Genomic DNA, 14,696 nt, shown 5'->3' on the forward strand with positions numbered 1-14,696 from the left:
ACTACACGCCCAGCCTCCCTGACTGTTTGGCCATGCTGGGAATTGTAGTTTTGCAACATCTGGAGGACCACAGTTTAGAGACCACTACACAGTGGTCTCCAAACTGTGACCCTCCAGATGTTGCAAAACTACAACTCCCAGCATGCCCAGACAGCCTTTGGCTGTGTAAGCATGCTGGGAGTTGTAGTTTTGCAGCTTTTAGAAGGCCACAGTTAAGATCACTTATCGCGATCTTCACTGCAGCCTTCTCCGCCGCACTTTCCGGCCGCCGTCCCTCCCACTGCAGCCGCTGGTTCCTGATGCCGCCTCCGCAGGTCCGGGTAAGCCGGACCATGCTCGCCCCTCTCCGCCCGTGTTCCACCCCCGCTCTGTACCGACTTCGATCGGTGGGCAGAGCGGGTGGAAATGAACTCTAACCCCCCGCCCCCCTCCTGCCATTGGTGGTCAGCCTGTCCGACCAATGGTAGGGGATAGGAGGGGGTGGCAAAACTGCCACCTCGCTTCTATGCTTTAGGCTGGTCGGAGCTGTCTGACAGCTCCGATCATGCTTATTTTGCCGGGAGATCGGGTCACCAGTGACCCGATTAGCCCAGATCGCGGCAAATCGCAGGTGTGAATTGACCTGCGATTTGCTGCGATCGCAGACATTGGGGGGGGGGGGGGGGGGTTAGGGGGTTGATGCCTGCTGATAGATATCAGAAGTCATCCCGGTCTGATCACCACCCGGCGAGCAGCAGTGATCGGAAATACAGAGGGCGTATGCATACGGCCTCCGTCCCCCAAGGAGTTAAAATATAGGATAGTTAAATGAACCCTAACCCATCACCATTAGGAAGGGTGTTTTTTTTTTATGTTGTAAGTCCCAGAAAGACTATACGACTTCTGGTACCTTACTCCACAAGAACCGCTCTATCTCCTGGTGAGTCTGTTGGTGTAGCTTGCAAGCCACTCTCCTATTTCCAGCCCTTTCGGTGGATCCTTACTTTTTATATGTTGTACATCTTGGCAAAATAATAGTTTTTCTAATAGCCTTCTTTTAGAAATATTTGTTTATCTAAACACTGTACCTCCAACTACTCCTAAACCACAAGTCCCAGCATAACAGGACTGGCAAAGGAGGATACACATGAATGACATAGGAAACCACTGTACTTTTAGCATTAAACCTTTGCACTGATTTAAGAATATGTAATTTATACACTCACCATATTGTCATTGGTGGTAGAGTGCAGGCGTGCGTGTGTGTGTGTGTGTGTGTGTGTGTGTGTGTGTGTAAACAGCATAAAACCAGATAGGAAACTTTTACAGAGCAGGGCTGCCAGGCTCACTCTCCAGAGCAGTGAGTCAGCAGGGGGAGGAGTCACAGTGCAGGCAAGAGATGGACATGCCCCCACCCTTTGGGAAGATGGAAAAGACACTGACCAGCTGTAATATGCATTTTTATCAGCTATATATGACTAGATACATAAAAATTACATGTACATGATAAGGATTAGGTGTTGAGTGACCCAAGTTATTTTTATTTCATGGGATCTGGCAGGTACGCTTTAAAGGAGTACTCTAGTGCAGCGTATTCCTGCTCCGTCCTGCCCGGGCTGTAAGATAAATGAAAATGAACCATCACTCACCTACCTGGGTTCCCGCGGAGCGCCATGTAACGCTTCGTTACACATGGAAGTATGAAGGAGATGGACCGGAGGACCGATCAGCTGTAGTGGCGCTCCCCAGGAACCCAGGGAGGTGAGTGATGGTTCATTTTCATTTATTTTGCAGCCCGGGCAGGAATACTCTGCACTAGAGTACTCCTTTAAGCTATGATGATCATAAGCTATGATAAGTGTTAACACTGCATTCTTTTAAGACATGATTGTTTAGAAGGCTCCTGGGATTTAATGGTCTTTGGGGGAGATTTATCAAAGCCTGTGCAAAGGAAAAGTTTCCCAGTTGCCCATGGCAACCAGATTGCTACTTTCATTTTTAACAAGGCCTCTGCAAAATGAAAGAAGCAATCTGATTGGTTGCTATGGGCAACTCAGCAACTTTTCCTCTGCACTGGTATTCATAAATCTCCCCCTTTGTCCTTTCATGAAGGGAGTGCTAGAGGTCCCCTCACCTGCCTCCTGCCGCAGTCTTTTCCGGTCTGCCAGCCACAGTCATTTCTGGTCTGCCATCTAGCATACCAGAGGAGCAGATTGCAGATAGTTCTTGGGGCCAGGCATCTATACAGTACTGACACTTACAATAGAAGCTGATATTTCTAACGATGCACAGGATGTGAAGCAATTTACATATTGTAATAAATAGGCTCCAGAAATTAGCTGGCCAACCTCAAGGAGTGAGTGCAACTGAAAGGCACTCCTTTCCCTTTATTCCTTTAACCAAATTATCTATCTAAAAGGTGCATTTAGATCACGATTTTGCTATACGGTTGCAGTTTAAGTTTTTGAAAACCATATGCAACCATATAGAAAAACATATACCGTATTTATCGGCGTATAACACGCACTTTTTAGGCTAAAATTTTCAGCCTAAAGTCTGTGTGCGTGTTATACGCCGATACACCCCCAGGAAAGGCAGGGGGAGAGAGGCCATCGCTGCCCGCTTCTTTCCCCCTGCCTTTCCTGGGGTCTAGAGCGCTGCTGTCGGCCCTTTTCACCCCCTGGTTATCGGTGCCGCTGCCCGTTCTGTCCCCCTGACTATCGGTGCCGGCGCCGATAGCCAGGGGGAGAGAAGGGGCAGCGGCACCCATTGCCGGCGCCGCTGCCCCGTTGCCTCCCCCCCATCCCCGGTGGCATAATTACCTGAGTCCGGTCCGCGCTGCTCCGCTGCTCCAGGCCTCCGTCGTGCGTCCCCGGCGTCATTGCTATGCGCTGAACGGCGCATGACGTCAGAGCGCCGCGCCGTGCATAGCAACGACGCTGGGGACGCACGACGGAGGCCTGGAGCAGCGCGGACCGGACTCAGGTAATTATGCCACCGGGGATGGGGGGAGGCAACGGGGCAGCGGCGCCGGCAATGGGTGCCGCTGCCCCTTCTCTCCCCCTGGCTGTCAGCGCCGCTTCTCTCCCCCTGGCTATCGGCGCCGGCACCGATAGTCAGGAGGACAGAACGGGCAGCGGCGCCGATAACCAGGGGGTGAGAAGGGCCGACAGCAGCGCTCTAGACCCCAGGAAAGGCAGGGGGAGAGAAGCGGGCAGCGACGGCCTCTCTCCCCCTGCCTTTCCTGGGGGTATATCGGGGTATACACGCGCACACACGCACCCTTATTTTTTGATGGATATTTGGGTAAAAAACTTTTTTTACCCAAATATCCGTGGTAAAATGAGGGTGCGTGTTATATGCCGGTGCGTGGTATACCCCGATAAATACGGTACATTGACAGTCTAAAAAAAAAACGTACTCAGATATATCTAGTTGTGTAAGTTTTTGTATGTGTACTGTATTATTTTTTTCTCTCTTTCCGCAGCCGTCGGGGACTCCTGCAGGACTACAACTACTCCCATTATGGAAGACACGTATCCATGATAGGAGTAGTAGTTCCCCCGGCTGCTTGTACTACTTCTCCCATCATGGAACAGAGTCTGTTCCATGTTTGGGGTAGTAGCGGATTTATTGATCGTGTCGGGTGTTAATTCTGAGAGCCGATGCCATCATAAGTTATTAATCAGAGGAGCGGGCAGCATGCCGTACTACTCCGCTTCCCAGCAATGTATTTTGGAAACTCTGAACTTCATACTCAAATAGCCCGACGGGAGCACTGAATGGCTGGCACCAAGTGGTCATTCATGGCTCTTTGCTGGGTTTTTTAAATTATACTGTTCGACTAATGATTTTTCAGTGAGCTGGTCTACCACTGCTCCAATCATAGAAAGTGTCTGTTCCATGATGGGAGCAGTACCTCTCCAGTCATCTCTACTCCATTCTGGAAAACTCTGCGCCATTATGGGAGTAGTAGTACAAGAGCTAATGTAGTCTCCCACAGCTGGGGAAACTACTACTCCCATCATGGAAATGAGTTTGTTCCATGATCAGAGTTTTAGTACCCCCCCCCCCCCCCCCTACTGCAGGGGTCTGTGGGAGACTGGAATTACTTTTTCGCATATATAAAAAATGGATACGGTTTTTATACTGCACTATTTTCCATACAGTTGTCAGTTTTGGAATAATATGATTTCCTTAACAAAAAAAAAAAAAAAAAAAAAATTATTCAAAACAGCATGGCAAAATAGTGATGTGAATGCACCCTTAATAAAAATGTGCATAACTTTTTCTTGCATCATCAGGAAGGCTATGTTCCCATCAGGAAGTCTAATGTAATGTAAAGGAGCTCCCTTACAACAGCCTATAGCAGGTCTAGAACAGAGGACGACACACTGGACATCAAGAAATCCTGACAGGTGTTTTAGTGCTTACACCTTAATACTTTTAAATAATCATTGTAGTCTGTAATGCAAATATACCTTTCCATAGTTTCCCCATGTGACTGTTACTTTGTTGCTAGCTGAAGACAGATACATTAGATTGGTAAGATTTATTGGGCGACATGGCCTCTTGGGTTCAACACCAGGTTTATTGGAGGGGTAGTAGCCCTAAAGGAATGAAACAAATGTTAAAATAATGCCCAATGCTACAGAAGGTGGTCATGCACAGGTGGGCATATATATGTGATCTAGCAAAGTTAGGATTACTTACTGGCACTGAACAATAGTTGTGATTGACCTTTACAGCAATGTTAGGAGGGTACTGATCCTCTTGCGGACAGCTTGTGTCAGTGTAACAAATCCTATTAAAAAAAAAAATAAATATATAACAGATGTGAGACATACTGAACTACACAACAGAAAGAAAGCTAGGTACTAAAAATAATCTACCTCAAGACAACTTGAACAGATTTGGTGCCAGGATGTAAGTCCCTAAGAGAAAAAAAAAAATAATAAATTAAAATATACCAAGCATTGAATAAAAAAAATTCAATAGGTATGAAAGTAAGTACTAAACACAAAAAAAAAACTATATATGCACACATTTAAAAAAAAAAAAAAAATGTTTTATATTATATATATATATATATATATATATATATATATATATATATATATATATATATATATATATATATATATATACACACACACATATACACACACATTATATACATATATATATATACACATTATATACATATATATACACACACACACACACACACACACACACACACACACACACATACACAGCAACAGAAGAATGCAGCAGCACACTGCCGGCACAAGGATATAGGTGCAACATGAATATGCAGTTAAAACATGGAGAGCTATACAGCTATGGTGTAATAGATGCAAATGTGAAACTATGAAATAGTGAGGCACTTAGCTCGCAAATTTGTCTCCGCCGGCGGTCAAATAGCTTGGACCGTCCCACCGCGATAAGGTAGCCTCCTGGGACGGACCCTACACTGTGAATATGCCTCTGTGTGAACAGTTCAGTAAGCATGGCAGGATCTGGAACATCCAAGACACCTTATATACACACCTGATAGAGGTGGGTGGGGTGCAAGGCCAACATGGAGGTAGCCACTCCCCCGTATGTGCAATACAAAGAATAAGTCAGCCAGCACTTAAGTTGATACCAAACTATTATATGGACCTGACTTATTCTTTATATATTATATTTATAATATATATTTATAATTTATAATATATATTTATAATATATATATATTTATAATATATATATATTTATAATTTATATATATTTATAATATATATTTATAATATATATATATATATATATATATATATATATATATATATATATATATATATATATATATATATTAAATTTGAGTAGCCGTATTAGTCCAGTGTTGCAAATCAAAAAATGTTGCAGTATCTTGTAATTCCTTTTTTATTGGACTAACAGAATTTTGTAGAGACAAGCTTTCGGGATTCCTCCCTTTATTTAGTCCAAAGCAAATCTAAGCTCACAAGCAGAAGACACAGGTTACATCTCACAAATATGCAGGGGTTAAGACAATAGATGTGGAGAATTCACACTAAGATGGGCCATAAATTGTCCTGTTATGGGAACATAGACTAAATAGACAAGGATGAGAAAAAGGGGGAGGGAGAGACTGTAATTAAGCAGGACAAAGTGAGATGCAAAAGAGAATCCAGTACAGTACAGGTTATAAGAAATTTTGATAATGAGATAAGAAGCTCAAATCCACATTGAGTCCCCTGTTTTTCAAGTAAAAAAACTATTATTTTGGCTTCAAATGTCTTTCTCTCGTGTATCTTGAGTGTAAGGTCATGTATGGAATGGCCTGTTTGGGTAAAATGGTGTACAACTGGGGTGCAGTAGTCATTTTCTTTATGGCGGTTGATGGAATGGCTGTGTAGGTTCATCCTTTCGTTGAGTTTCTGGCTGGTTTCACCAATGTAGCAACCCATGTCACATGGTGCATTGTATCATGTAGACCACATTTGGGGATGTGCAGGAGTATAGTCCCCTAATGTTATATGTCTTGTTGTTGTGGGTGGCTTCCATCTTGGTGCAGATATGTTGGCAGAGTTTACAGCGAGGTTTGGTCCCATTCTGTGTCTCTCTTTCTGTAGGTAATTTTCGGCTGACCAGCTTTTTTTTTTAAATTGTGTGGTTGTCTGAAGGCCAAGATGGGAGGTTCAGGGAAGATTTCTTTTAGCATCTCATCTTCTGCCAATATCGGCTGCAGGTCCTTTTGCGTATTTCCTCAAGGGCCGGATTGTATGTGGCTACCAGTGGTACGCATGGTGATGGTTGTTTCTCTCTATTGTAGCAGGTGTTCCCGTGGTGTTTGAAGGGCGGAGTGTATTTTCCTATTAATTATCCTTGGTTTGTATCCTTTTTGTTTCAATTTCTCAGACAGTGTGTGTAGGTGCATGTCTCATCAAGGTTGGAGCAGATGCGATGGTACCTGGTAGCTTGGCTGTAAATGATGCCTTTCTTTGTGTGTGAAGGATGAAACTGGATTTATGAAACTGGAGTGTGTTCCTGTTTATTGTGACAGTAGTGTCCAGGAAGTTCACACTTTCTGTAGAGAAGTCCATTTGGAGTTTGATGCCTGCTCCCTGTTCCTCTCATCCCAAACCCACAACCAGAAATACAGCCCTGGAGTCATCACTTAACTAATAGAATTCATCCTAACACACAACTACTTCAGTTTCAACAGTGACCTATATCTAAAAATGATGGGCACTGCAATGGGGACCAGGATGGCATCACAATATGCCAACCTATTCATGGCTGACCTTGAACAACGATTTCTGGACACACAACTTCACAAACCCTACAGATACTACCGTTACATTGATATTTTCATCATTTGGACAGAAGGAAAAGAAAAACTCAGAAAGTTTCATGATGCCTTAAACACATTTAATCCGTCTATCAAACTCAAAATGGACTTCTCTACAGAAAGTGTGAACTTCCTGGACACTACTGTCACAATAAACAGGAACACACTACAAACGTCTGTGTACAGAAAACCCACTATTAGCCACGGGTCCCGGCAGTTGTTAGAGGCCGGGCCCGACCAGTCGTGGCCCCGCCTTATAGAAAGGGAAAGGACTCAGGACGTACCAGTACGTCCTTGGTCCTAAAGGGGTCAAGGACCGACCCATTTTTTACCTCTATGACCAGGCCTTTTTTTTTTTTATTTGACATGTATCTCTTTAAATGGTAAGTTTAGAACGCTTTTTCTGAGCAGAGCGATTCTGAGATGGTTTTTTCGTGACTTATTGTACTTTATATAACTGGTGAATTTTTGTTGACACGAAGCATTTTTTTGTGAAAAACTGGAAAATTTCTGGCGTTTTATTTTTTTTATGGTGTACACTGTGCGGTAGAAGTGATGCTATATTTATTCTGAGGGTCAGTACAATTATGGCGATACCCATTTTATATAGCTTTCTATGTTTTTTCCTTTTCTGAGCAAAATTATTTTTCTGCCATTTAATTTCCAACAGCCGTAACTTTTATTTTTCGTCATTTCGCCATTGAGTAAGGGCTTATTTTTTGCGAGATGAGCTCTACTTTTTATTGGTATCATTTTTGTGTTTCGCGCTTCCTTTTGATTTTTTTTACGGCGTTCACCGTGCGGGATAATTTACATTATAGTTTTATAGTACACATTACGGACGTGGCAATACCTATTATGTATATGATTTGTGTTTTTGATTTTTTTTGGGGTGATAATACAGGGCTTTAAATTTTTTTTATTTTTTTTTTTACACTTCATACTTTTATTGAAGAACTTTTTATTTAATTTTTTACAGGTTATACTATGCTGCAATACATTTGTACTGCAGCACAGTATGACCTGATGAGCTGCAGACACTACAGCCTCTGGCTGGATCTCACAGGCTTCAGTAGCAGGCAGAGAGGAGGTCATTATCTGACCTCCTGCTGCCATAGCAACCAACGGCGATCCGCGATTGAATCGCGGCGCCGCCGTTTGAGAACAGGGGGAGAGCGCTCCCCCTGTCAACACCATAGATGCCGTGATCAGGATTGATCACGGCATCTATGGGGTTAATGCTGCAGGGCCCGGTGCGATCGCGGCTCCGGCAGCAGCGGCGGGACTCCGGCTGTGATTGACAGCCTGTTCCCGTCGCCGATCTCCTGCGCTGCCCGCGGCAGTGTAGGAGATCGCTATGACGTATGCATACGTCCAATTGCACGAACATGTCGGATGATTGGACATATGCATACGTCCTATAGCGGGAAGGGGTTAATAAACTTCCTAAATGTCACTATTACGTTTAGCGGTACAGTTTTTATAATAGGGTGATTTAAAGGGGGTTCTAACATTTAGACCCCTCAAATCTACTTCAGAACTGAACTGGTGTGTGTATATATCTGGGAACTGGGGTGAGCGGTATCTGGGAACTGGGGTGAGCCGATTCTACATTAGCTGTGTGTGTGTGTTTGTGTGATATACACACACACACACACACATATATATACACATATACATATATATATATATATATACACATATACATATATATACATACACACATATATATATACATACATATACATACATATATATACATATATATACATACATACACATATACATATATATACACATACACATATACATACACATATACATACACATATACATACACATATACATACACATATACATACACATATATACACACATATATACACACATATATACATACATATATATATACATATACATATACACATATACATATACACATATACACATATACATATACACATATACATATACACATATACATATACACATATACATATATATATATATATATATATATACACGCTCCAGCTCGGTCTCAGATCAACGTTGCAAGCTTTATTCACATGTTGCTATACGGATAACAGCTAGGTGGCAGGGTATGACTGGTTTTGGCCAGGCGCTGCCCCTACTCATGCTCTGAGTAAGGCCAGCACCTGGACGAAATGCATCACATCCTGCCACCTACCTGTGATCCATGTAGCAACATGTGAATAAAGCTTACAACGTTGATTTGAGACAGAGCTGGAGCGTCTGTCTTCAAAAATAAAAACAAACATATGTGGTATCACTGCATGCCGTAAATGTCTGAACTATAAAAATATGTTAAACAGCACGGTCAATGGCGTACACTCAAAAAAAAAAAATCCAAAATTACATATTTTTGGTCAATTTGTATACCATAAAAAAAAAAAAAAAAAAAAAAAAAAAAAAATGTGGCTGTCAGGGCATTCTAGGAGTTGTAGTGGTAAAACAACTGGAGGCACCCAGGATAGGAGCTTCATAGGGGAAGAAGTGAGCCGGGAGCCGATGCGGGAGGGACGGGTGCGGGGGAGCTTCTTCCTGCCGCTCTGTGAGTAACACCCAAACACAGCACCCCACCCCCCCCCCCCCCGCACCTTGCAGCAGGGCCTTCGGCGAGTGCGTGGAGCCAATGCGCAGCCCTTGATGTTCCTGCACAAAATTTCGACTGATGCCCTGCAGGAGGGCGACCCCTAGTGGCCAAATTTCAAATTGCTTTTAAAATGTTTAAAAGCATTTTTTTTAAATAAAAGTATATTAGCGATATGTTGTAGTACTTAAGTACTACAACATATCAAAAATAGTTTTTAATGACAGTGCCCATTTAAGGGGTTAAAATTTTCCTCTTCTGAACGCTTTAACTTATTTTTCCATTTACAGGGCTGTATGAGTTTTTTGCGCCGTGATCTGTATTCATCGGTACCAATTTTGCATATATGTGACATCACTTTTCTGGAATGTGATGTGAATTCAAACCAGCAATTCTGGACTTATATTAAAATATTATGTTGATGATCCTATATGGTTAATGGTGTAATTGTTAAAAAAAATATCAGACATACCAAATATGTTGACTATTTATCTTTCTATTTTTTTTATGGCAAAAGAGGGGAATTTTTTTATTGTGGGATTGGCTTTTCACTTTCAGTCCCCACAGGGGACTATTTTAGCCATCTTAATATTGCAGATACTGATCAGTGCTATGCATATGCATAGCACTGAGCAGTCTTAACTGTGTTCTACTTCTCTGGTCTGTTCGAAGTCAGACCAGAGAAGACACCCATGACGATGGCTGGAGGCAGATGAGGAGACCACTGTCTGCTATCTTGGCTGATCTGATCCCCACGGCCGTGCCCCCGGTGATCAGATTAGTCAGCGGGTCCATGGCTGCAGTTAGCAGTCGAAACCTGCGGCTTATGATTAGACTGCATTTCCTACACTCACATAATAGCAGCAGTGGGACTCCGGACATACAGGTACATCCTGGTGTGCCAAATATCAGGTGTCCAGGGCATACCTGTGCCCTCTGAGTTCTCTATGGGTTAAGTGACTGTCCTTTTGAGGAGTAAAAAGTGATGTATCCCTACCGGGTTAAACATTTAAACAAAAAAATTAAATACATAAACTTATTACATGATCCTTGGTCTAGTAGATCATTAACAGCATACCTACAGCACAAAACCAGTACCTTGAATTCTTTATTAGGTCCACTTGTCTTGGAGACAGTACAAAGACACAAGGACTGTCTTGGAGCTTTTCATTGTTCTGTGCAACTGAAAGACAAATTAAACTTTTTATAATGTGACTGGTCATTTATATTGTTGTGTAATAAAGCAAAACTATGATTAAATTGTCCCCCATAAACTATTGCCAGGGTGACAATTGCTTTCAATTACAAATTAGGCATAACTTAAGCTGCTTTTTTTGCAGCCTTGATCCGGCTAAAAAAAAAAATGCTTTATACCACGGTCAGAAACAGTTGGACAGGAGCTGCTATGCCCAGCAGCCGCCAAGGCCTATTCCCTGTATGTCAGCGCTGGGACTGCTGTGTGATTGACACACAGATCCAGTGCAGGCAGCGAGTTCTCAGAGCAGGTGCTCACCCCCTCTGCTCACAAAGCTTTAGGAGGGGGAGAAAAAAAAAAAAAAAAAAAAAAAAAAAAAAAAAGAAAACAGTGCCCATTGTTCTTGCACCGTCACGCTGCGATAACTGGAGGCAAAGAACTCGCTCACTTTCTCTAGCATTACGCAGGCGTACTGGGGCTAGCAGGAGCGAGTGCTTGCTCTGAAAACGTGTGCCTGCTCATAAGAATGATACAGGGCGCATGTCCTGAGGACCTGTGTGTCAATCACACAGCAGTCCCAGCGCTGACATGCAGGAGATAGGAGAGACAGCCATGGGGCATTGCCACGCTTATCTGACTGTTGCTGAAAAAGGTGTAAAAGCATTTTTCAACCTGATCTAGGCTGCTACAAGCAGCAACAGTTATGCCTAAATTGTAATTGTAAACAACTGTCACCCTGGGATTAGTTTATGGGGGACAATTTCATGACAGTTGCGCTTTAAATTGTCAACAAGAAACCATTATGTAAATTATATAAGAAATTAGTTGCCAAATTACTACAAATAATTTAACTCCTTATTGTACAAAGCCAACAACTACCTTTTACACACCAACTTCTATTTCCACTCAATCATTTCAAGATCTAATAGGAGATAGTGTAGTCTTAGTGTTGCAGTATGTTTTGTTAAACCAGAAGTAGAAATCAGAATAAGACACAAGACAATGTGAACATTTTAAGCAGTATATTGGAAAAACTATTTTGCAACAATGTACAACATAAGTTTTGTATCCGACAGTGCTGCAGTATCTTTTGTTAAGCCAGAAGTTGAAATCAATGTTTAAATTAAATGGGCACTGTCAGATAATGCTGGGTGATATACCGGTTCATACTGAATACAGTTTTTTTCTGAACGATTGAATTTTTCCTATACCGCAATACTGGTCGTTCCCTCCCCCCTTAAATGAATGAATTAATTATCAGCCAAATCATCAGCTGCAGTGCTGTCCCCCACGTTGGGGAACTAATCATTTGTGACCCGGGGACGCTGCGGGGCAGATAGCCATCAAGCTATAACCCGCGCTCATCTCCTGATTGCATGTCATAGAAGGGGAGTGGGACGCTGTCACCCACAAGAGGTTAGAGGTTGAATTGTGGAAGGTAGAAGTGGTTCTCTCGCCTACTGATAGGTGGTGTAGCTTTGCGCCTTAAAAAAAAAAAAAAAAAGACCTTTGCGCACAAAATAATGACTTAATTAAAGTCGCGAATGATAAATACGTGACCACTGCATGGTCAAAAAGAAAAGGTTCTACGGGTAGGCAAAAAGTGAAACTGTCTATATCAATAGACGCATAAAAAGGCACTAAATATGCTGCGCCAAAACAGAAAAAAATGCTATAAAAAGCAATGATAAATCTCCCCCATTGAGCAGCTGTAATATGCTATTTAGTGAAATATGGGCAAGACAAAAAATTGAGATGGGAATTAAGGATCGAACGATTATCGGTTTGGCCGATATTATCGGCCGATAATCACAATTTTGGGCATTATCGGTACCTTGCCGATAATGCCCCGACGCAACGCAAACGCCCCCACCCCACCCCCCGACCCACCGCACCGCCCCGGCCCCATTGCCTCCCCCATCCCCGGTTTTATTATTAAATGTTCCCGGGGCCCACGCTACTTTTGGCTCCTGCTGCGTCATGCGTTACACTGTGCGCAATAACGAGTGACGTGCGCGACGTGACGTCGCCGTCAGTGCGCACAGTGACAGCTCAGGAGGATGGCACCGGAGCCAGACGTAGAGTGGACCCCGGGAAAACAGGTAATTATAAAACCAGGGATGGGGGAGGCAATGGGGCCGGGACGGTGGGGGGGGGGGGGGTGCAACGCAGCGCCGACGGTGGGGGGAGCGGTGTGGGGGTGGCGGTGATAGGACTCAGGACCCCCGGACAGGCAGGGGGAGAGTAGCGGGTGGCGGCGGTCTATGGCACCGCAAAAGCCACTGCAGTGCATTGACTTAAAGCGCCCGCTTTAAATCAATGATCTGCAGCGGTGTCGAGGGGGGATAAATAGCCGATAACTTATACTGGAATATCGGTATAAGTTATCGGCCCTAACCTCCACCGATTATCGGTATCGGTCCTAAAAAACGATATCGGTCGATCCCTAATAGGAATTGTGATAGGAAATCAGACTAAGTACCATTAATAACCACCCTCTGTTTCCTATCACTGAGCCAGTTACTTACCCACTTACACACATTCTCCCCCAGCCCAATCCTTCTCATTTTATTCACCAACCTTTTATGTGGCACCGTATCAAATGCTTTGGATAAATCCAGATATACGACATCCAGCGATTCCCCCTGGTCCAGTCTGGAGCTCACCTCCTCATAAGAGGAGGTTAGTTTGACAGGACCGATCCCTCAAAAACCCACGCCGATATGGGGTCACATTTATTTTTATCGAGATACACCAAAATAGCATCCCTAGAGAAATTGGCACCAGATTTGCCATGCGCCAGTCCTGGGGAACAGTCCCTGTCACTATAGAGTCCCTGAATATTAAAAATAGGGGTCTGTCTATGATATTACTTAATTCCTTTAGAACACAAGGGTGAATGCCATCTGGACCTGGTGATTTGTCTATTTTGATTTTTTGTAGGCGGCACTGTACTTTTTTTTTATTTTATTTTTTTCTTTTAAACTTAAAACATTACAACATCACAAGGACACAGTCATAACAAAATTATAATATTTCTTCCTTCTATTGAACTAAACTTAGTATACGTCTATTCAGACTGCTATAGATGAATGGGTAGCTAAGTATTCTACATTCATTCAATCCACCTTCACATACCCTTGTTTTATGATCACACTCCAAATTCTCTTTAGTCCCTATCCATCTACCGCTCCAGAAGGCTCCCCTCCCCCTGTTCTCGTCTTATTTCTTGCAGGTTTTTTTGCCAATAATCCCATATACTGCATTGACTGTCATGTATTAAAATATTTTCCAACCTATCCAACCTTAACCTCCATTGTACAAGCTTGAGACAAGGAGCTTAATATTGTTATTAAAGTTGGAATTTGTGTGGTCTTCCAGTTTTTTGCTATAGCTGTCCTGGTTATTGACAATGTGAGGAAGGTTATCAATCTCTCTCTATGTATCAGCCGGTCCATGTCTGTTGGGGAAGGACGTAAATTGGGGCCCAGGGATTGCCCTTCTGAATTTAGAGTATTCAATAACCTGTGGATATTTTCCCACAGATATTGTAT

At 43.0% G+C, this 14,696-nt stretch overlaps 1 protein-coding gene across 1 annotated transcript in view; it reads right to left on the reverse strand.

Annotated features, from left to right (window-relative positions):
- The window catches only part of PIAS4 (protein inhibitor of activated STAT 4), a 70,064-nt gene that overhangs the window by 18,884 nt on the left and 36,484 nt on the right, over nt 1-14,696 (reverse strand). The window contains exons 3-6 of the mRNA XM_056573833.1: nt 11,046-11,130; nt 4,872-4,913; nt 4,693-4,783; nt 4,461-4,589 (exon numbers count right to left, since the gene is read on the reverse strand). Of these exons, the coding sequence (XP_056429808.1) occupies nt 4,461-4,589; nt 4,693-4,783; nt 4,872-4,913; nt 11,046-11,130 (347 nt within the window). The remainder of the gene's footprint in view (nt 1-4,460; nt 4,590-4,692; nt 4,784-4,871; nt 4,914-11,045; nt 11,131-14,696) is intronic.

The sequence above is a fragment of the Hyla sarda genome, chromosome 1, assembly GCF_029499605.1.
Source record: "Hyla sarda isolate aHylSar1 chromosome 1, aHylSar1.hap1, whole genome shotgun sequence".
In the NCBI taxonomy this organism is placed as follows: Eukaryota; Metazoa; Chordata; class Amphibia; order Anura; family Hylidae; genus Hyla; species Hyla sarda.